The sequence below is a fragment of the Penicillium maclennaniae genome (genome assembly GCF_028827695.1).
Source record: "Penicillium maclennaniae strain IBT 15551 chromosome Unknown utg000003l:1.0-5670915.0:1.0-5674809.0, whole genome shotgun sequence".
In the NCBI taxonomy this organism is placed as follows: Eukaryota; Fungi; Ascomycota; class Eurotiomycetes; order Eurotiales; family Aspergillaceae; genus Penicillium; species Penicillium maclennaniae.
In genome coordinates this window covers 1,971,905-1,994,936 of record NW_026623215.1, presented here as the reverse complement: position 1 = coordinate 1,994,936, position 23,032 = coordinate 1,971,905, and the positions used below count along the sequence as shown (strand labels likewise).

At 50.7% G+C, this 23,032-nt stretch overlaps 9 protein-coding genes across 9 annotated transcripts; 4 read left to right on the top strand and 5 right to left on the bottom strand.

Annotated features, from left to right (window-relative positions):
- Positions 1-999: 999 nt before the first annotated feature.
- N7477_002844 (endopolyphosphatase) lies at positions 1,000-2,938 on the top strand (the record flags this gene model as incomplete). Its single annotated transcript, XM_056964507.1, has 2 exons — positions 1,000-1,168; positions 1,224-2,938. 2 exons carry the CDS (start codon positions 1,000-1,002, stop codon positions 2,936-2,938), a joined length of 1,884 nt encoding a protein of 627 aa, XP_056824460.1.
- A 1,533-nt stretch (positions 2,939-4,471) lies between these two features.
- Positions 4,472-5,507, top strand: erg27 (the record flags this gene model as incomplete). Its single annotated transcript, XM_056964506.1, has 2 exons — positions 4,472-4,940; positions 4,984-5,507. 2 exons carry the CDS (start codon positions 4,472-4,474, stop codon positions 5,505-5,507), a joined length of 993 nt encoding a protein of 330 aa, XP_056824459.1.
- A 145-nt stretch (positions 5,508-5,652) lies between these two features.
- Positions 5,653-7,041, bottom strand: N7477_002842 (uncharacterized protein; the record flags this gene model as incomplete). The annotated part of the gene is made up of 6 exons (XM_056964505.1): positions 5,653-5,996; positions 6,054-6,118; positions 6,179-6,552; positions 6,606-6,703; positions 6,755-6,794; positions 6,868-7,041. 6 exons carry the CDS (start codon positions 7,039-7,041, stop codon positions 5,653-5,655), a joined length of 1,095 nt encoding a protein of 364 aa, XP_056824458.1.
- Positions 7,042-7,636: 595 nt separating this feature from the next.
- On the top strand, positions 7,637-9,655 carry N7477_002841 (putative carboxylesterase; the record flags this gene model as incomplete). The annotated part of the gene is made up of 5 exons (XM_056964504.1): positions 7,637-7,794; positions 7,847-8,094; positions 8,151-8,497; positions 8,539-8,844; positions 8,894-9,655. The coding sequence occupies 5 exons, from the start codon at positions 7,637-7,639 to the stop codon at positions 9,653-9,655; spliced, it is 1,821 nt and encodes a 606-aa protein (XP_056824457.1).
- An 822-nt stretch (positions 9,656-10,477) lies between these two features.
- On the bottom strand, positions 10,478-13,956 carry N7477_002840 (uncharacterized protein; the record flags this gene model as incomplete). Its single annotated transcript, XM_056964503.1, has 6 exons — positions 10,478-10,631; positions 10,698-11,057; positions 11,116-12,245; positions 12,299-13,637; positions 13,695-13,727; positions 13,778-13,956. 6 exons carry the CDS (start codon positions 13,954-13,956, stop codon positions 10,478-10,480), a joined length of 3,195 nt encoding a protein of 1,064 aa, XP_056824456.1.
- Positions 13,957-14,584: 628 nt separating this feature from the next.
- On the top strand, positions 14,585-15,417 carry N7477_002839 (RlpA-like double-psi beta-barrel domain-containing protein; the record flags this gene model as incomplete). The annotated part of the gene is made up of 2 exons (XM_056964502.1): positions 14,585-14,985; positions 15,042-15,417. 2 exons carry the CDS (start codon positions 14,585-14,587, stop codon positions 15,415-15,417), a joined length of 777 nt encoding a protein of 258 aa, XP_056824455.1.
- Positions 15,418-15,450: 33 nt separating this feature from the next.
- On the bottom strand, positions 15,451-17,082 carry N7477_002838 (MoeZ/MoeB; the record flags this gene model as incomplete). The annotated part of the gene is made up of 3 exons (XM_056964501.1): positions 15,451-16,483; positions 16,554-16,767; positions 16,839-17,082. 3 exons carry the CDS (start codon positions 17,080-17,082, stop codon positions 15,451-15,453), a joined length of 1,491 nt encoding a protein of 496 aa, XP_056824454.1.
- A 358-nt stretch (positions 17,083-17,440) lies between these two features.
- On the bottom strand, positions 17,441-19,046 carry N7477_002837 (sugar porter family MFS transporter; the record flags this gene model as incomplete). Its single annotated transcript, XM_056964500.1, is given in 3 exon segments — positions 17,441-17,666; positions 17,680-18,910; positions 18,968-19,046. The coding sequence occupies 3 exon segments, from the start codon at positions 19,044-19,046 to the stop codon at positions 17,441-17,443; spliced, it is 1,536 nt and encodes a 511-aa protein (XP_056824453.1).
- A 1,097-nt stretch (positions 19,047-20,143) lies between these two features.
- N7477_002836 (uncharacterized protein) lies at positions 20,144-21,077 on the bottom strand (the record flags this gene model as incomplete). The annotated part of the gene is made up of 3 exons (XM_056964499.1): positions 20,144-20,492; positions 20,550-20,667; positions 20,726-21,077. The coding sequence occupies 3 exons, from the start codon at positions 21,075-21,077 to the stop codon at positions 20,144-20,146; spliced, it is 819 nt and encodes a 272-aa protein (XP_056824452.1).
- Between the last annotated feature and the right edge of the window lie 1,955 nt (positions 21,078-23,032).

Sequence of the window (23,032 nt, the reverse complement as noted above, 5' to 3'; positions counted from 1 at the left end):
GGAGAAAGAGGATGGACAGAGATTTCCTGATGGCCACGGATTTGGCGAAGAGGTGCCCCTCTACGTCCGGGATCCGTCGTCTTACCGCGACACAGGGTACCCTCTTCGGCGCTAAACAGATGAATGACCAATTTTATAAAGATAGATGGTGCTAAAGAAACTTATTACATGAAAACATTTGATTGCGTATCTGGTGCATTGAGTGTCTGAGAATTGAAAACATCGCATCGACAATGCCACCGGCAACGAATTTCCCATTTGGATGCGCAGGTGAGCTAAAGAAACTTAGGACACCCGACCCGGCCGCCAAGCTCCTGAGCTAGCACAACACTAATCTGGGAAAGGAAAGGCTTCTCATGTGGAACACTATCCGGTGGCTATACCGTATGATCAGAAAATCAGTTCTTTTCTTCAAATACAAGTAACTAGAGGATTTATTGTCCGTTTGAAAATTTCAAGGTACTTTGGCTCGAGTCCGGCTAGGGGCTCATCAACCTTAAAAATGTCTGACCCGACGCACGATGGCGGTGACCGCGCGCACACAAGGGCAATTGCCCCAACCTCGACTGGGATCGGAGAGACCTTGGGGGGGGGAACCAGAACGGAGACCAGCTGAACAGCAGATTGACGGCCGATCAAGACCCGCGAATGGGGCAAACGCGCGCGTGCCTCAAAGGTCCTCACGGGCACGTGGGGTCATCAATTGGGCAACAGCGACCAAACACCAAGACGTCGATCTGGGGCACACCTTATGTCCCCGATGTCGCATCCACTTCATCCACCTCGTACTTTGTATATCTTGCCCCTCTCCCGGCATCAATGATCTCGTCTCTTCTTCAAGATCCCTCTCGAGCAATCTAGGCCGCGAAGCGCCGTGATTGGCCGTGCCTGAAGCCGCACGACCCGGGAGTGACGTGACCCGATAAGATCCCAAGAAAAAAAAATAACAGCGGTTAATCTCCAGCCGTGCGCGGTCGAGTACCACCGGCTTGCAGCACAATGCAATCCTTCTCTTTGCTGCTGGGCCTCTTGGTAGCGTCTGTCACCGCCGTACCATTTGACCAGCAACCCTTGATCACCGATGCCAGCAGAGATGCGCCAGTCCCTGCCGATCTCCTGACAGGCGCGACAAAACAAACCCTTCACGGTCGCTTTTTGCACATTACCGGTCAGCAGCACTTCCCCTGACGGTCGCATGACTGCGATAACTGATGGTGTCACAGATTTCCACCCCGACCCATACTACAGGGCTGGCTCCAAGATCAGCGAGGAATCGGGGTCATGTCATCATGGCAAGGGCCCCGCGGGATACTTTGGCCAGGAAGGCACCGAATGCGATTCCCCCATGACCCTCGTGAACGAGACATTCCGCTGGATCGAGGCGAATCTGAAGGACCAGATCGACTTTGTGATCTGGACCGGTGACTCGGCTCGTCACGACAACGATGAGCGCATTCCTAGGACTAATGACGAGATCGCGGAAGTCAACGAATTCATGGCTCAGAAATGGCTCGAGCTGTTCGGAACAAGAAAGAACCCCAACAGACCGGGGAGTATCCCGCGTGTGGCTGTTCCTGTGATTCCTACCTTCGGCAACAACGACATTACGCCTCACAACATCTTCAGGAAAGGCCCCAACAGGTGGACTAAAAAATACACGGATATCTGGCGGCACTTCATCCCTGAGGATCAGCGACACAGTTTTGTGGAAGGTGGATGGTTCCTGAGTGAGGTCATCCCCGGCAGGCTGGCCGTCATCAGTTTGAACACAATGTACTTTTTCGAGTCCAACAGTGCTGTGGATGGGTGTGCCGCCAAGTCTGAACCCGGCTATGAACATATGGAGTGGTTGCATGTGCAGCTGCAGCTCCTGCGCGAGAAGAGTATGAAGGCCATCCTCATGGGCCATGTGGCTCCTGCCCGCTCCGAAGAGAAGACCAGCTGGGATGAGACCTGCTGGCAGAAATACACTCTCTGGACGGATCGATTCCGCGACGTCATTGTTGGCAGTCTCTATGGACATATGAACATCGACCACTTCATGCTGCAAGACAGCCACGATATCGAAATCGACTCTAAAGCGAAGGGCGGTGCTGTGACTACCCTTTCCAAGGAGGATTATCTTACATCCCTTCGGAAGCAGTGGGCTGAGTTGCCTGAGCCCCCAGTCAGTGTGCTCGAAGACACGACCACCGAGGACGAGTCACAGGAATTTGATTCCACCAAAAAGGGCAAGAAGGGGAAAAAGGGGAAGCACAATAAGGGCAAGAAGAAGGCAAAGAAGCAACGCAAGTATCTGAAAAAAATCGGAGGTGAATTTGCGGAGCGGTACAGTGTGTCGCTGGTCGCACCGAGCGTGGTGCCAAACTTCTTCCCAACGCTCCGAGTCATGGAATATAATATCAGCGGGTTGGAGAATGTCTTCTTGGATGCAGAGACTCTCTACGACGAGACCGAGGATGTCTTATTTTCTATCGAGGAAGAAACTTCTCCTGATGTTCAAAGAAAGAAAAACAACAGGGACGAGAAGTCTGACTCCAAGATCCCAGACGGACCATCATCAACCGCTCCTCCGGGACCTGCGTACTCCAATCAACCCTTGACGCTCCTTGGCTGGACCCAATACTTCGCCAATTTGACCAAACTCAACCACCTGGCTGATTCCAAGAGCGAGAAGCCTCACATCGAATACGAAATCGAATACACTACGTCAGACGAGGGCGACTCCCAAATGAAGGACCTGACCGTGCGAAGCTTCCTGGACTTGGCCACGCGGATCGGCGAAGATGGCGTTGCCTCCAAAGACGTCGATACCGACCCGATGGTGAACAAGAAGAAGAAGAAGAAGAAGGTGAACGAGGCGTGGCGCACATTTCTTTCCCGAGCGTTTACGGGATACTTCAATCCAGACGAATTAAAAGTGAAGAGCCCGCAATGATCGGACCGGTCGCTTCACTTGCTATTGATGAGTTGCGTTAATTCGGGCCTCATCCCATTTGCATACACTGGGTGTTCTTGTTATTTTATTTTTTCTAAGAGTTGTATAGACTTAAACATTGAATCATGACTCAACTGCTGTAATCCCTGTTCCACTCCATTCTAAAAGGTTATGGGACTAGACCGATAACATCATTCTGGCGGTGTACGGGCCCTTCGTGTAAGCGGTACCAGGGTCTCGGATCCACTGCCACTTTGGATTTCCACCCGATCCCTGGCTCCGATCCGTTGACAGCTCTGAAAATCTCAGACACATAGTCGGGACCTATGTACCTGTGTACCTTCTCCTCAAGTACCATCTGTGCACCAGAAAAAAAGAGAAAAAGGAAAAACCATGAGCTGATCGTGTTGATTGCCACAGTCTGCCCACGGGCAGGCCAGTACAGGTTACCCCCGCGTCGGGTATCCAGCAAAGCCACTGCCAGCGTGGCAGTCCGTGCTCTACGCCTGTTAGATGTTAGTGCGCTATTCCATTGTGTTCAATCCGATGTTCGGGGGCGCTACGACGGGTGAGCTGGCACACCAATTGGGCGCGAGGCGAATCCCTGTTGTGAGCCGCTGCCACGTAGCGCGCGATCCGTATACTCCGGGGCTTCACAGCTTCACTGAGGCTTCACTACAATCGAAAACAAACTCAACGAGAGGATCGGGCTCAGAAGCTAGAGACTATATTGCCACTGACGTTGGGCGATGATCGTACACGTCGGCCACTAGTTTCCCTAGCCTGGAGAAAATAGATTGACGCGGGCGAGTGGGACATTACAGCCCAGGAGATACCAGATTACAACTTGCCTCTTGATTTTCGAGTTGATAATTCCGAACTTGTCATTTCTTCGAAATTACATATCTGCGTGATATGAAAAAAGAGAGCCTCCTTACCTTATTTTTCTATTTCTCTGTTCTCGCTTCTTCACTCTCCAACTTTGTTCCCCTCGGCTTTCCTTCCCCGCACAGTGTGCGCTGGCAAAGCTGAAATATCGTCGACTTCAATTCTGAGCGCACGATGCTTTCGGTCTTGCGACTTTCCCTTTCTTTGCTCTTTCTTCGTGCCTTGCGTTGCTAGCTGCGGGACCTCTTGAGCTTGCATGACTCCAAGGCCGACTTGACTTCATTTTATTGGACACGCATCGACGCGTGAATCGCGCACTGTCGACGATCATTATTTTGTGGTTGGGACTGGAGCTAGGAGTACGTCCATTGGGGCTGGCACAACACCTTCAAAAGAATTGAGCCCGGAGAGCTCTCCAGCCCTACTGTGCGAATTGGATGGGTCAAGATCGGCAAGATCCGTTCATGCTGCAGGCGCTTTGAAGACTTCGTTTGAAGCTTCGGGTTTGCGCGCGCGCTAGTTGGTAAGCTCTTTCCGATCCCATTTTCTGTTCTTCCTTGTTCGTTTTCCCAATGATCTCAATTGCACTTTCCCTTAAAAACTTTCTCCACTTCTATGAACCTCAGCAACCAATTTGCGAACACAATGGCTGACGACGTCGATCTGACCATTCCAGCCACCGCATTGGGTTTATGGATGGCCTCTTCCGAGGTAGACCAGAAGGCGCTGGGCAATTTCGCGGCTGTCATGGCCTTCGAAAACCCATTTCTCTCGGCCATGTTGTATAAAATACTCGGACTATCGGTAATGCTATCTAAGAAGCTCCTCCGAGCTCGCCGACTTCGCCGATTAGACACCACCCGCGACACCAAGTCACTCCAGCAATACCATCACATCATCTGGCTTTCCCGAGAAGGCTTAATAATACTAGAAGGATACATCCTACCGCTGGTGAACGCATTTGTCGAATTGAAGGTCCTATCATACAAGCTTCGCGCCTCTTTCTACCACATCTTCGTCCTATTCCACAACCGCCCCATCATCAACCCAAGAGACCCACCACAAAGTTCCAAACACGACTCGATCTACGGTCCAGACTCCTTAACCGCCCTGGGTGCTCTCAACTACTCCAAAGCATCCACTTCTCTCCCCCCCAGGCCTCGCACCCGTCCAACCAATCCAACCAGCCTCCTCATTCCTCCTCCCTCCTCTCGACTACACCGCAACAGCAACAGCCTGCTTCAACCACGCGGCCTTATTAGCCGACAAACTTCTCCCGGGCTCACATCCCCTACGCCTTTCCGTCAAGCTCGAATACGCAGCCTATCTGTACGACTGCCTCCAGGATCCCCTCGCAAGCCGCCGTCTCGCCAAACACGCCATCGCGGACGTCTACAACGCCCAAGAAGGAATGGACGATGAGAGCTTTGAAGACGCCGCCGAGATCGTCGGCGTACTCGGCAAGATGGTCAAGCGCGGCGGCAAACCGGGGAGTAGCACAGCGGGGAGCAGCACTTCGCACATTTCACGGAGCAGGAGCTCGCGCAGTCCTTCGCATCTGGATACGAGTGTTCCGACGACCATTTCCCCAGTCACGGTGACAAAACCGAGTCCTGTCTCTGCGAGTATAGTCGCTGTTGAGCCTGCGGTGCCAAATGTCACGATGATGAATCCGATTTGATGATCTTTATGATATAGAGAAGCTCCAAGCTGGCTTTTTTCTCTTGATAATGAGCGACTTGTACATATTTTCTTTTGTTTCTTTTTGCTTTTGCCCTCACACCACTCTGCACTCTGTTAGCCAGTTTTTTTATGGTTTTGTCATGCTATGGCTCTGATCCTCGGGATCTAGATTCTTTTAACTCAAACTCTCCGTCCGTGGCATGAGCAGAGCGCACCTCGCTCAGTGTAGCTGAAGTGCTCTTATCAGTGTCACGTCGGAGCTTGCTCCACTCGCTTTGCATGCTGAGATCTTGTTTCCTCTTCCACAATAAGTATTGAGGCCTTCTCACTCCGTTTTCGGGGTCTGTTTCCTCAGTCTGAACACCGAATGATGACATGACTTTCTTGAGCATGCTGGTGGCATGTTTGTACAGAAAGGGTAGATTGGCGCAAAGTATTCCACCAAGTGGCTCATAGACTGAGAGGATTCCCAATGGAACGCCGGCCCCTATACTGCTGTTAACCCCAATTTGGTCGTTGTGTGGCAAGTGTTGGTTGAACATACATGTAAAATCGGATGATCCTTGTGAAACAACGACGGTCAATCGCGTGATACTAATCGCGCAAGTCCTGAATTGATTAATCTCAGCATTTGATTATCGTGAGGAGAGCAACTGAAGATGAACTCACAAGAGACCGATCGTAAATATCCCCGCTAGCTCCAACTTCCGCTTCCGGTCAATATGGAGCCTCAGTATAATGGGAACAGGGAGCAGGAACACCCAGATATCGGTGACCAGATTCGTGATGTTGGTAAAGTATGAAAAAGCCACGAGATCCAGACATCTACCCTTTACGTTCGGATCCCAGGCTTTCGCGACCGGCACGCATTGAAGTCCGAGCCCGATCTCCATGGCTGCGATCCAAAGGAAGATGAAGATTGCTGTGCCAATTAGGATCCGCTGGAATCGTTTCGTGCTAAATATGCGGTAATACAGAGCTAGAATTGCGAGTTTCGTGCTTGCGATGGCGAAGTTGTAGAAGTGGCTGAAAACATAGTCGCCCTACATGGACGTGGGTTAGCTTTGATCAAGAACGATCTTTGGTGATTACCTACCAGCATAAAAGTCTGAAGATCTTTCTCAGATAGAGCAGCTTTGTGTCTACCGAACCCGTAGGGTGGGCCTGATTGTGTGCTGTTGTCAGTGTTTGGCTCTAGAGACACCTCGGTGCAATGGGTCATGCTCAATAGAGGGGGTTACTTACCGTAGACCAAACCACTGATGCATAACCCTAGCGATATGCACTGTGAAATAAAGTTAATCATCTTTTCCTTGCGGTGGGTCCAGAAGTGGATATCGGAGTCAAGAGGTACGAACGGTCGCTCCAATAATCATATAGTCATCCAAACTCATAGGATTCCGCGATGACGGTCGAAGTTTGATGAAAAGCCTCAGGCCGGTAAATAATAAAATGAATGGGATCGGCACTGAGTAGCAAACAACCACCGCTGTAACCCTTGAAGCGTTGAGGTCAACATTGGCCTCGGTCATAGTGCGATGCCAATAGACCAGTCGAGGACACGGCCATTGAACAAGATACAAAGAATCAAGATAGAGTCAGTTCACCTATGAACGGAGTCCTGGGGAGGATGATGGTATAGATGGGGCATTAGACCCATAAAAGATGGTCTCAGTTTGCCCTTCGGAGGACCATCTTGGACGAAACCACCCCCCCCCCTGCGGGCCTCGCACCCCGGGCCGCCTTGCAACCACAGCTGGAATGTGGATCTGTTGTTGACATTGGCAATGAAACAGTCTAAATGATTCCTGTGGGCCCAGCCAATGCCCTGAAATGTTCACTATCGCGATGCACTAGCCCTTTAACCCTTTAGGGTAGTGTATCTCATTCGGCCCCAGGCCTAAGAGGTTGGAGTAATACAGGCCCACTTACACACAGAGAGATACAAGAAAAGGACTCGTTCAAATCTGACACTTTCAGGAACGCATGCCTGGGCGCCTCCCTATGTCACATCTCCAGGTCAGCGGAAGGTTTGCACCTGCAAGGCCTATGCGGTTGGGATCAACGCTAACCCCCCTGGCCCCTCCAATTATTCTCTCACGGCATTTTCTGGACAAGACACACAACATGGGCTTCGCGGCTGGCATCGTTTTCTTGTTGGCTGTAGCCATCGCCCCGGCCTCCCTGGCTTCGCCGACTCACACCGCCAGTCCAGTAGTCGATCTGGGGTATGCGAGATACCAGGGATCTCATAACAGTACATACAACATCAATGTGTACAAAGGGTATTTCTCCATGTTATGCGTCTAATACCTCCCCCCCCCCTGTGCTCACCAGTTGCCTAGAATCCGATATGCAGCACCCCCCTGTGGGAAACCTACGATGGCAAGCTCCGCAGGAGCCAGAAGTGAATCGGACTGCCATTTTGTCGGCTGTAGACCAGCCTCCTCGGTGTCCTCAATCTGGCGGGGCAAAGCTACCGGACGCTTACGGGTTCACATCAGCCCTGGGCGATGAAGATTGCTTATTTCTCAATGTGTATTCTCCACCGGGAGCAAAAGATTTGCCTGTTCTGCTGTGGATACGTGAGTTGCAACTCCAATGGAATTTGAAATAGCATATACTGACTGTTTGAACGCAGACGGTGGTGGATATGGATTATACGGGGCGATCTACGACCCTAGTGAATGGATGAAAACCAACAATAATGGCTTCATCTCCGTCATGATCCAGTACAGATTGGGCGCTTTTGGCTTCTTGGCCTCGGAAGATGTCCATAAGCATGGCGTTCTGAATGCCGGTCTGCTGGATATGCGTTTCGCTCTCAAATGGACCCAACAACACATCTCTCAATTCGGCGGCGACCCTTCTCGTGTCACGGTCGGAGGCGAATCATCCGGGGCTGGCGCGGCAATGTTGCAGGCGATGGCTTACGGAGGTCGAGAAGACCACCTTTTCAGTAATGCAAGGCTTCCCTTCAATATTTTAGTTATTTACAATGTACGTATGGGAGATGCTGACTCGCCTAGATCATCGTCGCAAGTCCGTACACACCCACTCAGTATCATTACAACGACACAGTGCCCACCAACAACTATTATGATTTTGCAGCTCGAGCAGGCTGCTATCATGGACGACACACTCCTGATTCAGTATTTGAATGTCTTGTACGTTCAGATACCGATACACTGCAATATGCCAGTGGCAACATATCCACGTCGGGCGCCTGGGGCACGTTTGCATTCTTGCCTGTCTCAGACGGAGATTTCATTCGCGAGCTTCCCTCCAAGCAGCTCCTTCAAAAGAAGATCAGTGGGAAGCGTATCTTATCGGGTGTAAGTTGTCCTCATCTCAGATAAAAAAATTCCGTACTGATGATTGTAGAACAACGCAAATGACGGTGTCCCGTTAAGCCCTCCAACAATAACCACTGATACGGAATTCTGGAGATATGTCAAATCGACATTCCCTCTTTTCACCAATTCCGACTATATCGCTCTTTTAGCCGCATATAGATCATGGATCTCTCCAAACGGCTCAATACCTCTCTACGACACTCTCGGTGACCGCGGCCTAACGGCGTTGAATCAATCCGAATTCGCAAACGGTCTACAACAGACAATCTTCGATATATTTGCCGAAACAACCTTTGACTGTCCATCATATTGGCTAGCAGATGCATTTTCAGGAGCTCAGGGGAAAGAGAGCTGGAAATATCAGTATTCCGTCACACCAGCATACCACGGAGCTGATTTGAAAGCGTATTTCTCTGTTGGCGAGGAATTCCCTACACAGGGATTCAAACATGCATTTCAGAAGATCTTGGGCAACTTCATTGTCAACGATACGCCGATTATATCTACTCATGATGCAAAGGGTGGCGCTTGTAATGCCACGGTGCCTCGCGGTACGGATGGCAATATTTCCTGGCCAAGGTGGCATGAGTCTTCGCCGGTATTAATGAACCTGAATACAACTGGGGGGACCCTCGTTCGGGACACAGTCACAGATCATCTGGCCTATTGGCTCCGGAAGGATCCCGGTGTTACAAACGACTTCCGTCTAGCTGATGCAGCAACCTGGGAAGGTGGACGCAGACTGCGGTGTGATTTCTGGCGAAGTGTTGGTCCGCGAGTACCTCAATAGAATCGTCTTTCAAAGCCAGTGGGAAGGTGACAAAGACCTGCTGGATAAGATCGACTGAGATACCAATAGACCAAGAAATATATTATCTAAAACATTGAATCTCAATACTTCCTCGGTGACATATAGCCTTCAATACTGACGAAAAATTGCACCGCACGACCCTTGAATTCTGCTACTTCATCTGCGATCCACGTGGCCAATGGATTCGTCCTAGAAGACTCCATTTCGCGCAGGTCTCTGCCAACGACCTAATAATCGAGATAAGGCCCATATAGTCTCGGCAAGTGAAGAGGTACAGTACTTGCCATAACACAGTTCCCTCCTCCTCTCTGTATCCAGAGAAACGAAAGCAACAGCCTCCGCAACTCGTTCCGGGTACTCAAATGCTGCGATGGTGTACTCTGCTATATGACGGAATTGAACACGGTCGGCCATCGCGACGTACGCGCCGTGGTGGCTGTAGAGTCGCACTGTTGCGGCGCCGATGCCGCGAGCTGCGCTTGTGATGAGGGCTGTTTTGTACGTTGCCCGGGGTGAGGAGTCGAGAATCTAATTGGACTTGGGCCATTTTGTGTCGGCGGTTCCTGGGCTCTGCTGCTCGAGGGTGGATTTTCATTTTGCGCTGCTTTTACCAAGAATGCGGAGAAGTATGTGGCTGGTACCTCTCCAATGGCGACAGATCAAATGTTGGCATTCATCGGTTCCATACATGTACAAAGAACATCTGGAGCTCTTTTTAAAGGCCTAGAACTATGTGCAATCCAATTTGAGCCGGGCTCGCTCAAGAAACTGTATGCAATGCGCAAGACATAGATGTAGGAATCAATCCCGCTTCCGCCGATCTGCTTCCTGAATCTCATTTACCTCCACTCGCGATGGTGCACGCGATGTCATCCTGGACTCGGTCATTCCAGAACTAACCGTGCTGACTGCATGGAAAGAAAAGTCAAGTTCGCCAACTAATCCTCTCACATGTCTTTTTCAGAGTCAGTATGGATTTTGTATAGATTGTTGAGTTGGTGTGTAAGTGAGTTTAACGAACCGCATGAGTCTTTCCACATCCCCAACTATGCACCTAGTGGAGATCTGTAGGACGGCGAAAGCCGCGAATCCGGGTTCGGACATGTGCTTCAGACTCAAGATTTCGCTATCCAGAGCCTCTAGTCTCTTTGAGAAACTGTAGGGTCGAGGGGCTTTAAGGTATGGTGGTAGAGGTTGGCGATTCGTAATGCTGGCAGACAGGAGACACAACAGAGACGTAACTTCATGAGTGGTAACTTTGGCGGTACCGACAAGACGGCGGAAATCATGCATCCAAGCTGAATTTGAATCGTCTTCGTCATTCCCAAGACGCATCAGCGTGTCGGATGCATAGCCGAGCAAGCTGAGGTAGCTCACAATACTGGAAGGACGCAATGTTTAAAAAATGTTGATAAGTTGGGGGTGGTGGGATAACTTACTTCTCGACACATACAATGATGGAATCATATTGCTTCTTTGGGAATTTGCCACCGATTGGGACCTCCCACCGAAGGAATCCAGAATAGGTTCGTAAACCAGTGAGCATCAGCATTTGTTTAGAAAACACCTTATGACGAGCCTTCTCGAGTTTGCGACCTGCAGAGCTTTTCAGAGTCAGATCACCCTCGTCTCCACGCATACGGGCGTCAAGGGTTTCATGGATGATAGAATAAAAGTTCGCTAGGAGATACAGTGATGCACCAAGGTTTTGCCGGAGCACAGAGTGTTCTGAGATCGGATACGGGAAAAATGTCCATATAAAGGCCACCGCGATACCTGCACTCACGGCTGCTAATCGATAGGGCGCGAGCAGGTAGATGGGATAGAATTCCTGACCGTTTGAAGTGGCGACTGCTTCGCCCACTTTGCGGACTTGGAGCTCGTATCCGACGATCATGGTTGTGGTGACAATACTGATGACACCAACAACGCGGAAGCGGAACATCTTTATCGGAACGTAAAAGCCACATGAGACGAACAGAAAAAGGAAAACGATCACACCCGGGGTCTTCTGATCGGGAATATACCAGCAAAGGAGACTGGCCACCATTGCGATCGTTGTGCCAGCAATCCGAAGAACAAAACTGAAGATACTTTGACCCGACGTCGGCGACATACTTAGATTGACCATGATCATGGCCCAGACCAAACGCTGCTTCGTGAAGAAAGTTTGAGTGTCGTGCAGGAAAGCGATGATGGCAATGGTCATTGTGGCACACGCGACTCGGAATCCATAAGTAGACTCGAACGAGCGCAGAAACCAAGGGATGGCGCGCACTTTGTCTCCGATCTTCTCAAAGATTGACGCGGGTGGTAGGTGTTCTGGATCTTTGCGAAGACGGTAGGCCTCGCCAAGCTCGAGCATGCGACTTTGCGGGTGTACGTCGCCCATGTTGTCGTCTTGATGAGTATCTTCCGCTTTCAAGAACGACTTGGCCCATTTCCAATAACGCTTAGCACCCGGGATGATAAGTCTTGTTCGAGACAATTTCCCCTTTTCCGCAACGCTATCAGCATAAATGACAAATTTGAGCACGGTCTGCCCAGTCGAGGAGAGCAATTGCTCCATCTAGAAGACATCAGTAAGTAGCTGCATTGCGGAGAAAGGGAAGAAGTCCATACATAGAGGAAGAGGTAGAGCTGTCGTCGAGCTCGATCTTGATGCGAGGCAGAAGCATCGAAAAAGTCGCCCTTCAAGCTGTCCACATGCGACGGATGGTCAAAGAAATCCTCCGGTAGCTTGATCCCTTTGTCCTCCGCCCAAGTGGCCAGAGCCATTCGTTTGGCGCCTCGAAACTCGCCCAGCTTCTTTTTAAAGTGGGCCGTGAATCCTTTCCCTCCAGGCGCCGTGTCTTCAGCCGAAGCCTCGACATCCTTTTCGCCTTCGCCAGCATCATTTACGACTGCGTCTGCCATCTTTTTCGGCGGCTTGCTTAACCCAAAGACATAAGAAGTATGTAGTAGCCCCTCGTCGATTGTTTGAATCATAGTTTTGAAGGGGTCATGCACGGCTCTCATGATATCGTTCCAATCTTGAACAACGCGGTTGCGAATGTCATCCGAAAGCGGTTCGGAGTTTGGATCGATAGGCTGATTCCATCTATTGTAGTCGGATAATCTCTGGAATATGTCCACAATGAAGCTAAGCCCAACAACGGGTATCATGATCTGTCGCAGATGACGGAACATGGCCTGAATGTCGTCCGGACCGAGCTTCCCAAAAGCAAACTCTCTTTTGGCAAATGTTAGATCACCGTGAAGTTTGGCATGGATATCGGTGATCCCTCGAATTGCACCACGGATTGCTTCCGCTTCAGGGCTGTACACCTTATTCCCTTTGTCGCCAAATTTCTCTCTCGAGTCATCGAAGGTCTCAGCACGACCGAACATGTCATTCCTTTCCAAAGCTTCAAAATATGCTGCATGTGCACTCAATACGGAGCGAAGACCGCCGATATAGCCACCCATCTGCTTGAAAACTGCCTTGCGCGAAGTCATAGGTAAAATGAACAAAGATACACCAGTGGAGATGCCCAATCCCGTGAGCATAGTTTTGATCAACTTCACCACCATGTTAATTGCAGCTGTCATGGTTTGCATCTGCGGTGCGTAGATTGAGGAGATATTTGCGAAAATCGCGTAGATGACGACGGGAAATTGGAACTGCGGATACTTGGCCCGGAAAGTATGAACCAGCCAGATCTGGAAAAAGAGCCATACTCCACTGACGGCAGAGGCCGAAGAGTTGTAAGATCCGTTCTTCTCACTATGCTCACGAGCCTTAACGCTAGAGTACATGGTCAACAGCGCAAAACACGCTGCAAGGCAGACAGCAAGGACGTCAAAAATCATCATTTGAATAAACTTGGCACGCGGCATGATGGCGAAGCCCAGAATTGAGATAATAGCCACGAGATAGCCTAGAGTGGTATACTCATCGGCGACATCCATTGCTTGGTAGCTGGACGCGAGTCAGCTTCACTGGAAAACAGGTCTTGGCAAGCTATCAGATACTTACATGGCCACTGCAATCGTGGGTGAGAGTCCGCCCCTAATCAAAATGTTAGCTCAGACCTTGCACTTCCATCAGGAGTCGCGTACTTTAGCATCAATAAGATGGTGGGCTTGTCCAGCCCCGTCTTCTGCCATATCGCCTTGATATGGCCGGACAAGGACTTTTTGCGCTCGCTGGTGGTGGTCTTTGTGGCCTGTGTGTCTCGTCGCGATAGTGCAGGATCGTCCACGCTAGAATTACTCGATGAACTAGAGTGTGAGGCCATATCTGCAGGCTAGCGAAGCGCCCTCTTAATGCCAAACGCCAGTCAAATTTCGACGGGCCACGCGCATGTCATCACACGTGACCTGATCCGACCTCGGCACTCCCAAGCACGATTCAGGCACCGGGGACTCTCAAAACGGAGATATAAGGGGGGGGGGAGGGGGTTAGATTCGGAGTTCGTTCGAGGATCAGGGATAAACCATTTATGTTCAGAGGTCAGAGATCAGAATCGGGAGAAGAGGAACATGAGGGGCTGCGGCTTGCGCGCCCAGTGGGTCATGTTGCGGGGAGTTTACGTATGTGGATCTCAGCCGTTTATATTCATCAGAAGACAGAGTCTATTGTAAGACCCGGCTTTGACAGATACATGGTCAATTATCCTAGGAAATGTAAATCATGGGCAGTGTACGAGAGTGGGTGTGCCAACGTCAGTAGGAACCCGAGGCGACCAGGATTCCTTAACCGCTGAACTGAGACTAAGACCGAGACTAAAAACCCCTGAACCAGAACCAGAACCCTTTACCGTTTTAAACAAGCTCATTCCCAGTGTCACTGTCTCCACTGCTTTACTGCACCCAGTGAGACATTGTTTCGCGTTTGAATCTCTATACCCGGTATGAATCGTCGCAATGGATACAGAGTATCATCACGACCTGACCTCGGACTCGACCATGTCTGACAAAACAATTGCAACTGACCCGCCTGTACAAGCGCAAGAGCCTTGGGCATCAGTACCCAGACGCAAGCCACTTCCATTGACAAAGGGCCCCGAGACATTCTCTGGGTCTGCAGCAGTCGACGATGGATTGGCAACGGGAAATGAAGCCGAAACTGGAGCTGAAAACAAGCATGGCACCCTCAGCGCAGATGCGCACATCTCCAGCAAACGAGTATGGCCTTTCAGCCTCTCTGGCTCCAGGCTCAGAATACAGAGACGTTCGCGCAAGTTTCTAGTCATCGGCATCGTCGCCGCTGTTCTTCTACTTGCGCTAATAATTGGTCTGGCAGTCGGTTTAACCGTGGGGAAGAAGTGAGTCCCACTAAACAGTCAATTCACTAGGCGTCAAACATACTAACCTGTACCAGGAAAGCCTCGAATCTTCCGCTGCCGACCTCCAATGGCGGCCCTTACTCAGGAGACCTAACTTACTACGACCCAGGTCTGGGATCATGTGGCTATACGAGTACGGAATCGGAGTCTGTCTGCGCCGTCTCTCACATCCTTTTCGACGCCGCGTCGACAGGGTCGAATCCAAATGACAATCCACTCTGCGGACTGAAGATCAGGCTTCGTCGCAACGGGAAGAGCGTCGATGTGAAGGTTGTGGACCGCTGTGTGGGCTGCAAAGTGGATGACCTTGATGTCACCGAGTCTGTATTTGAAAAGGTCGCTGAAATCGCCCAGGGGCGAGTTACCATGGAGTGGGCCTGGCTGGATAAATTGCCCGACAGTGTATCCTGAGAACATTTTCAATCGTTCAATGGTGATGTTCGTCTAATATTCGGGCCAATCTGGATCCACTTGCTCCCGCCATGCGCGGAACCCGCCGCGAATGTCTCCGATGTACCTTTGGCCGTTTCGGTCGAGGCCGAGGTCCTTCAGTTTCTTCACTGCGATCTGGGAATCGTTCCCAAGACGGCAGACCACATAAATTGGGTCGTTCGACTCGGTAGAGACCATTTCTGATGGCAGCCATGGCGGAACTTGACTGGTTTGGAGGTCGGCTGTTGAAACTGGGGCGGAGCCCAGAAAATTGGAAATAGGAATGTTAATGCTGTTTTCGAGGTTGCATATTCCAAATTGCGCCTTATCTCGCACGTCAATGACGGTGTGTGAGTCCTTGGGTTCCCAATTTGTCCGGGTATTAATCAACGGGTGCTTTTCACGATACTCTTCTGGTGAGACGCGCTCATCGGGACCCAGTAACGATGGCACTGTCGCTGAGCCACAGAAGAATACATAATCAGTGGATCCCGACGCAATGGTATCAAGCGTCACGGTGGCCTCGGCGGAGCACACCGCACAGTTGGCTCGGCGAGAACGAATCCGAATCGAACGGAATTGAGGATTTGAGAACGCAGAGAATATCTGCATCACAGGAGCCTCGCGGGGTGTGGTGCCATGTGTGGCCGCGTCGGTCTCAGGCGCAGTAAGCACCTTGATCGCCTCCAGGGCCTGCAAGACCCCCATGGTTCCAACGACCGGTCCAATGATACCACCATCGGCACAACTGACAACGCTCTCGGCTGGTGGGGGCTTTGGAAATACACAGCGATAGCAAGGGCCACCGTCTTTCTCACCCGGACGTCGAGGAGGATTATTCAACACGACGAGTTGACCCTCCGTTCGCAAAGCAGACGCCGACACCACTGGTTTACCCCTCAACACAGCAGTGTCCGAAATCAGGTATCGCGTCGCCGGATTATCCGTACAATCAAGAATAAGGTCATATTTTTCAAAGATGGTAGGCGCCTCGTCGGGCGTGAGATGTGTTCGATGCGCAATGTACGTCGGATGGGGATTTAATCTGATCGGGGAGATAATCAATGTCAGCACGGCTGCCCAGTTGAAACAAGATTCTAACAATAATTACTGACTCTCGTAGCGCCTCGATCGCACTGTCCACCTTGTACTTCCCCACATTCTTGCCGCGGTGCAGCACCTGCCTGTGTAGATTCGAAATCTCGACCGTATCGCCATCAATCAGACCAAGTGTTCCGACACCGGCGCCGGCAAGGTACTGTGCAGCGGGACATCCTAGACCACCGGCTCCAACGAGCAAGACTTTAGCGGCGCGCAACTTGAGTTGTCCTGTAGAGAATGGAAAATGCGACAGTTAGTGATCTTTCGCTCCTCTATGAGCGCCGCGCAATCCAACGAACCTCGTAGACCGATTTGCGATACGATCATTTGCCTCCCGTATCGTTTATATTCCTCCGGCAGCAGCGGCCAGCGGTTCCCGGCATCATTCTGGCCTTTGTGAGGCTCACCCGTCAAGCCTGCTTCGGACTTGGCTGCGGCTGCGGCTTCGGCGTTGGCGAGGTCGCGCTTGAGGCCTTCAAGCTCGGTCTCTGTGGCTGCAATCTGCGCTCGGAGTGAGGCGCAAGTGTCTTCGAGACTCTCCATTGACACTTAGTCGCGAGCGCAACGTCTGAGAAAAGTGATGGCGAGGGGTTGTTTCCCCGCGGCATTTTTGCTGTGGGTCCGGTCCAAACAATTTGGTCGCGCCGAAACTAGCCGTGATCAATGAAGATTACCCTCGATGTACTTGGGACAACATCATTTGGCCATCCATCTTACTAGAGTAACTTCAGCTAGTATCATAGACGAATTCAGATTTGATTCTGGTTGATGAGGCCCAAATGTTGTGGCTTCTGACGACCTACAGTGCATAATAGGCGTGGAACTAATAGAAACGAAACGAATCGAAATAGGACACTTGCATTCTCACGGTTCTGGATTAAAATACAGTCATGGAGATCATCTATTTGTGATCGAATTGCTTATCCCCCTCCACATGCTCCGCATGAATGTCGGTCTTGTGCAATGTATTCTCCACATCGGCTTTTCGCTGTTCCTCATCAATAGCACCAAAGATAAGATCCATATCTTCCAAAGTTCTTCCTTTTGTCTCCTTGACAAAGATGGTAACGAAGATACTCATGGCCGTACAGAAGATGCCAAACATGAGGAAAGTTCTCCACCCGATACTGTGGATAGCACGGGGGGGTCACTTCCGTAATGACAAAGTTAAAGAGCCACTGTGAGGCAGCTCCGAGACCTACACCGTATGCACGCAGACGAGTGGGGAAAATCTCGCTGAGATACACCCAAGGAGTCGGGCCCCAGGAGAAGGAGTATCCGATCACGTAGAGATAGATCATGGCCACCATGGCAGTGGAGGCAGGAGACACAGAGGTAGAGTCCGGGTTTGGGGGATGAGTAGCCAAGACAGCGCCAATGATGAACATCATGCTAGCCATCCACACAGCACCGCCAATCAAGCTCCGTTTGCGGCCCCAGCGATCGATACCGATAAGCAGGAAAATCGCCGTGGCGACAACCTTCACTGTACCGTAGACACCAGTAGCAAACAGCGACGACTTTGTCGAGCTAACACCAATCGATTCAAAGATTTGCGGCGCATAGTATCCAATGCTGTTTGTTCCAGAGAACTGCTGCCAGAACATGATGACAAACCCGAGGAAAAATCGATAGCGATTGCTCTTGTGCAAGCACTCCTTCCAGGTCACGCCCTCGGATAGGGCAGTCTCTTCTTCGATTGCAGCATAGATCTCGGCAATCTCCTTCTGGACCTCCTCGTTATCCTCGCTCTCGTTACGAATATAAGCCAGGGACTTTAAAGCCTCGTCACGGCGACCCTGCTTCATCAGCCAACGCGGAGACTCCTTCAGGAAGAAGAGACCGATGAGCATCAAACCACCGGGAATCAGTTGGATAGCCACCGGGATGCGCCACTGCTTAGTGCCCTCGGGTACACGAAGAGCAACACCATAGTCCAGCCAGTAAGCAAAGGTACTTCCGATGACCAAAAACTCCTGGAACAGACCCGCAATCCGACCTCTGTGAGCCGGGGGGCAGTTCTCGCTGACAAAGACGGGAGTAATACTAGACATGCCTCCAATTCCCAGACCAGCAATGACACGCCCGCCGTAAATCTGGCCAATGGCATGGTGCGCGCCTACTTGAATGGCGGCTCCGACCAGGAAGATAGAGGCGAAGATCATCAAGGAGTAGCGACGGCCAATGCGGTCGTTGAGGTAGGCGGCGAAAATAGATCCGAAGAAGCATCCTGCTGTCAGGAGACTGACCACGTTCGAGGAGACTTGGGCATTCGCATTGCTGGAGAAGCCGGATGATGTGGTTGGGAGACCGAAATCTTCCTTGAAGCTCTTCATGGCAAGGACTGAGCCCATAACACCCGTGTCATATCCTGTCAAGCAAGATTAGCCTCGATTTCCTGTCCATACAATGCTGTGATAGCTCGTACCGAAGAGCAACGAGCCCAAATAGGCGACGGAGGTGAGTACATAGACTCGATAGTTCTTCATGAACCCTGGCTTTCCCATGATGGCGGTGTTGAGGCCTCGCCCGAGTACCAAGAGAGTAAAAGGAGGAAAAGTGTAAAGAGGTTGACAAACGGCCTGCCGTGTCTAAGATTGGGAAACTGGGGAAAGAATTCGATTCCAGCCCGGACGGGATCCCCTTTATATTCGGCCCATCCCTCTGCAACGGAATCAGTGGGCCAGCCACTTCCCGGGGTCGGCTCACGCTAAGCATCATAGAGAATCAGTTGAGGCATTTGCCGTACAACCCTGCTTGGGACTTGTGTACGGAATCAAGCCGAGGAGATAAGTGGTTCAAACCCGGGGAGATGGGGGAATGAAGACCCGCATTGGGGAACTTTAGCGGGGGACGCCGCGGGGAAATGCGGTGGGGAGTGGCCATGCCCTGGCCATGCCCTGGCCCTGCTAGTTTTTCCGTCCACTCAGGCCGCGCCAGAGCTGCTTTCGTACCTAGCATTCGGCCTTGGCATGCCTAGCTGTGATTGACGCTGGTCCGGGTAATGCTGCACGGGCCATCCGAGGCCAAGAGTTGACGGTCCGCGTTCTGATTCATGGAATTCGAGGAGGTTGTCCGTCCGGCCCACTATAACTTCGCTGTCCTGGCCTTATAAACTACATCGACCCGCATAGTCGTTGAGTCTGACGTGCTATATAATTGCAGAGCTACTGAGTCGTTTACTTCTGTGGTTTTGGGGAATGTGATAACTTTCATGGTGGGTCACTCGTATTTGGCCCATCACCGTGCGTCCCCTCAAAAGCAAATGCCGTCGGCAATAGATCTCGATTGCCGAATCCCACATCAACCTTCGTGGCTTCGAAAGTGCCGATTCAGGAAGGAACGCCCGTATAAGCATTTGAAATCCCAATTCTATGGAGAGGTGTCATTGGAGAGCGGGTAGGCCGGCAATTGACGCCGCGGTGTTTGAGTATACTCGAGAAATCTCAGGTGACCGGGGTCGGAGTCGGGTGGGAGTGGGATCTACATGGTCGTGGTTATTCTGGGGAAATTTTATGCGATGGAGCACATATTATGACACTAAAAAACAGAAGATCAAACGCAGATTACCCCCGACTCCCGTGATAGTCCCGACTCAGGCGTTTCATGATGGACTTTCTATCCTGGCAAAGCCGTCATTATTGATATCCCCCTCCGAGACGTTAATCCCGCCTTTCCCATTGATTGATGGAGCTCGTCGTCTTGTGCGTGACGTATGCAGAGAACTCACGACGTAGCGAGAGCTCAACTCGTGTGTGTTCGTACTGCCAATCTTGCGGCCGTCCATTGATCGGAACAGGGAACGTATAGAAGGGATGGAGGTGGTGACGATCACTAGATACGTGTCAATGAATAGCCAGCGGTCGTAGGTGACTGTCGCAACTGTAGGGTCGTTATCTGAGGTCGCGAGAATCCTAGTTTGTACAGTTTTGATGATTGCAGCGATCATCGCGCTGAATTGGGTTTAGTATCTTGGTGGACAACCAGGCTCTTGATACGATAAAACCCACAATATCCCCAATCCCAGCAGAGCAACCAGTCCCACCTTGACCCGTAACCTCAAGTTCAAGTTCCAGAAGATGTATGTCGAGAAGATTGCAAGACCCAAATCCGTGGCCGCATTGAAAGCTAATTGAATGCATGTTAGAGCGGTATTAGAACGCGGGTATAGATTGTCCCCTTTTACCTCCTTGGAAGTACCCATAATCAGCCTGCACATACAAGTTCCAGCATTTCGCCTTGCCGAAATGGCTCCATATCGCCGATGCATGTCCCGGACACTGGACGAAAATAATCATGATGAACAAGGAATTGATCACAGCCTGCGCACCGACCAAGGTCCACAACGCGATTCTTTGGGATGACCTCTGCACCAGTAGCCCGATGATGAAGACAATGAATGAGATCCGACCGAAAGCCCCTCCAGCAAGCCCAAAAGTCTGCGCCAAATAGTCATGCATGATGACCTTTGGCACGGCGGCATCACTCAGAGCCGACACCTTCTGACCAAAGCCAATTTGAAAAGCCACGGTGATCATAATTGAGCCGACAAGAGCCGTGCACTGGAAGTAGGGTTAATTTCTCGGTCAACGTGAAACACATCTGACAGTGTTTCACAAGATTCAAATTTTGTCAAAACGAGATAAATAAAGAGGCTTGCTAACCAATGCAAAAGCCATCAGCAGGTCATCTGCTCCAAGCTTCCTGATCCTGGACTTTGCAACAAGTCTCAGAATCACAAACAAAATTGCGACCGCCGTAAGGCCCCATACATCTCGAAGTAATTGTGGACCAGCATTATAATGCGGATGCGAATCTCTGGGTAAGAGAGACATAATCAATCACATGTCCAGTCGGCCAGACACGAGAGCACAGGACGGACATCTAGGTCCATCCACCGATTGTGTTATAACAGAAGTTCATACCAGTCTGTTAATATGAAGCCTGAGAAGAAGAAATATCCATCGGAGATCTCCATAAGAGTTAGTTATACGGATGCCATCGCTTGGCCAATTAGACTTCAGATGGGTGCAATAGGGATTGTTGTCGGTCTCCGCGTTCGCCGCTTGGGCACACGACCCCAGATAAGAGGCTGCATATACAAGGTCTACCATCCCCGGTGCTGACGGGAGCTACTTCTCGTTGGCCAGGAACATGGTAATGGTGTAAACTAGGATTGGCTATCACTGGATCTTTGATATCTCGGTCGTAGTGGTGGCGGACGCGATGGTAGAAATTTATAGCTCTGTGATTGAGATATTGCCTTTTTATTTCCTTCAAAAAAGTCGCTTGCATGTTTCGTGATAGCGAACTTTTAAGAATATAGTATATCATTATCGCACCACAGCGGCATTGTCCCCTGAGTTGGTCTTGGTAATGGGGCTCCGAAAAAAAGCAAAAAGTCGGATGTTCATTGGATGTCGACATCCGCAGGCGAGGAAGTATGTTCCTGAGATCGAGCCACATTACGTGACTCAGTCTCAGGTCCTTCTGCGTGGAATCTGTAGTGTTCGAGTCATGTCCGAACATGTTCCCGAGGCTCCCAATTGATGTATTACAATTGCATGCCATGAAAAGCAGGGATCCGAGCTGCAGTTCAACTGCAAGGAATTTCATTATTGTGTTGAGTTGTGGTATTTCGCTGCGAGAAATTGACAAAGTTTGCCTTTTCAATCGGCCTATAAGTGGCCACCATGGACACGATCGACTTTCATAGGTTGTGCATTGCTTAATGGAGCCTCAATGCTCCGATAATTTGACAATCACTGGTAAGCATAAGGTTTGTGCGACTAGTGGGCAATTTGGGCGACAAGGAGGTACCTCAGGTGCCATGGGTGCCCCTGCTGCGTGCAAAGGTGGCATTACAAGGTCGGAAGATGAAGGCATGGCGACAGCGAGATGGTAATTTCAGATGTTTTCCACTGCATTCAAATACAGGCGGGCCGGGATATAGGCGGTGAGATGAATTGGCCTATAGAGACTCTCGTGAGGCAGAACTATAGCACTCACCTGGTCAAATTCGGAGGAATTTTTGAGTAAAACACTCAGTCACGGATTGACCAGGGTAGAAGCGAAAAAGTTCCATACCCCTTCTGTCAATACTCTAAGCTCTACCCTTTCTGGAAGGCTCTTGGCAGATCTATTGCTTCGGAAAAGGGGCACATCCATTTCAAGTGTTCTTAAGCGCGCGTAGCCCATCCGTTTCTAGACTTGGACCCCCTGGGTCCACCTCGTCGGACCCGTTACATCATGATCATAGCCTGTCGAAACTCATTTGGGCAATTTTACCATGTCCGGATTGAAGTGGATCTGGGGAACATGGAGAACCTAGAGAATACATAAAGCTGTGGATGATCCCCCGGATTCAGCTGCACTATTCACACTGCCACGCAGACAATTTGAGTTCCCCCCCATGATGGCGCCTTCAATTTTTTCCCCACGCCAAATGGTATTAGGAGCTGTGGGTCTTCTATTCGTCGCTGAATGCTCCGCG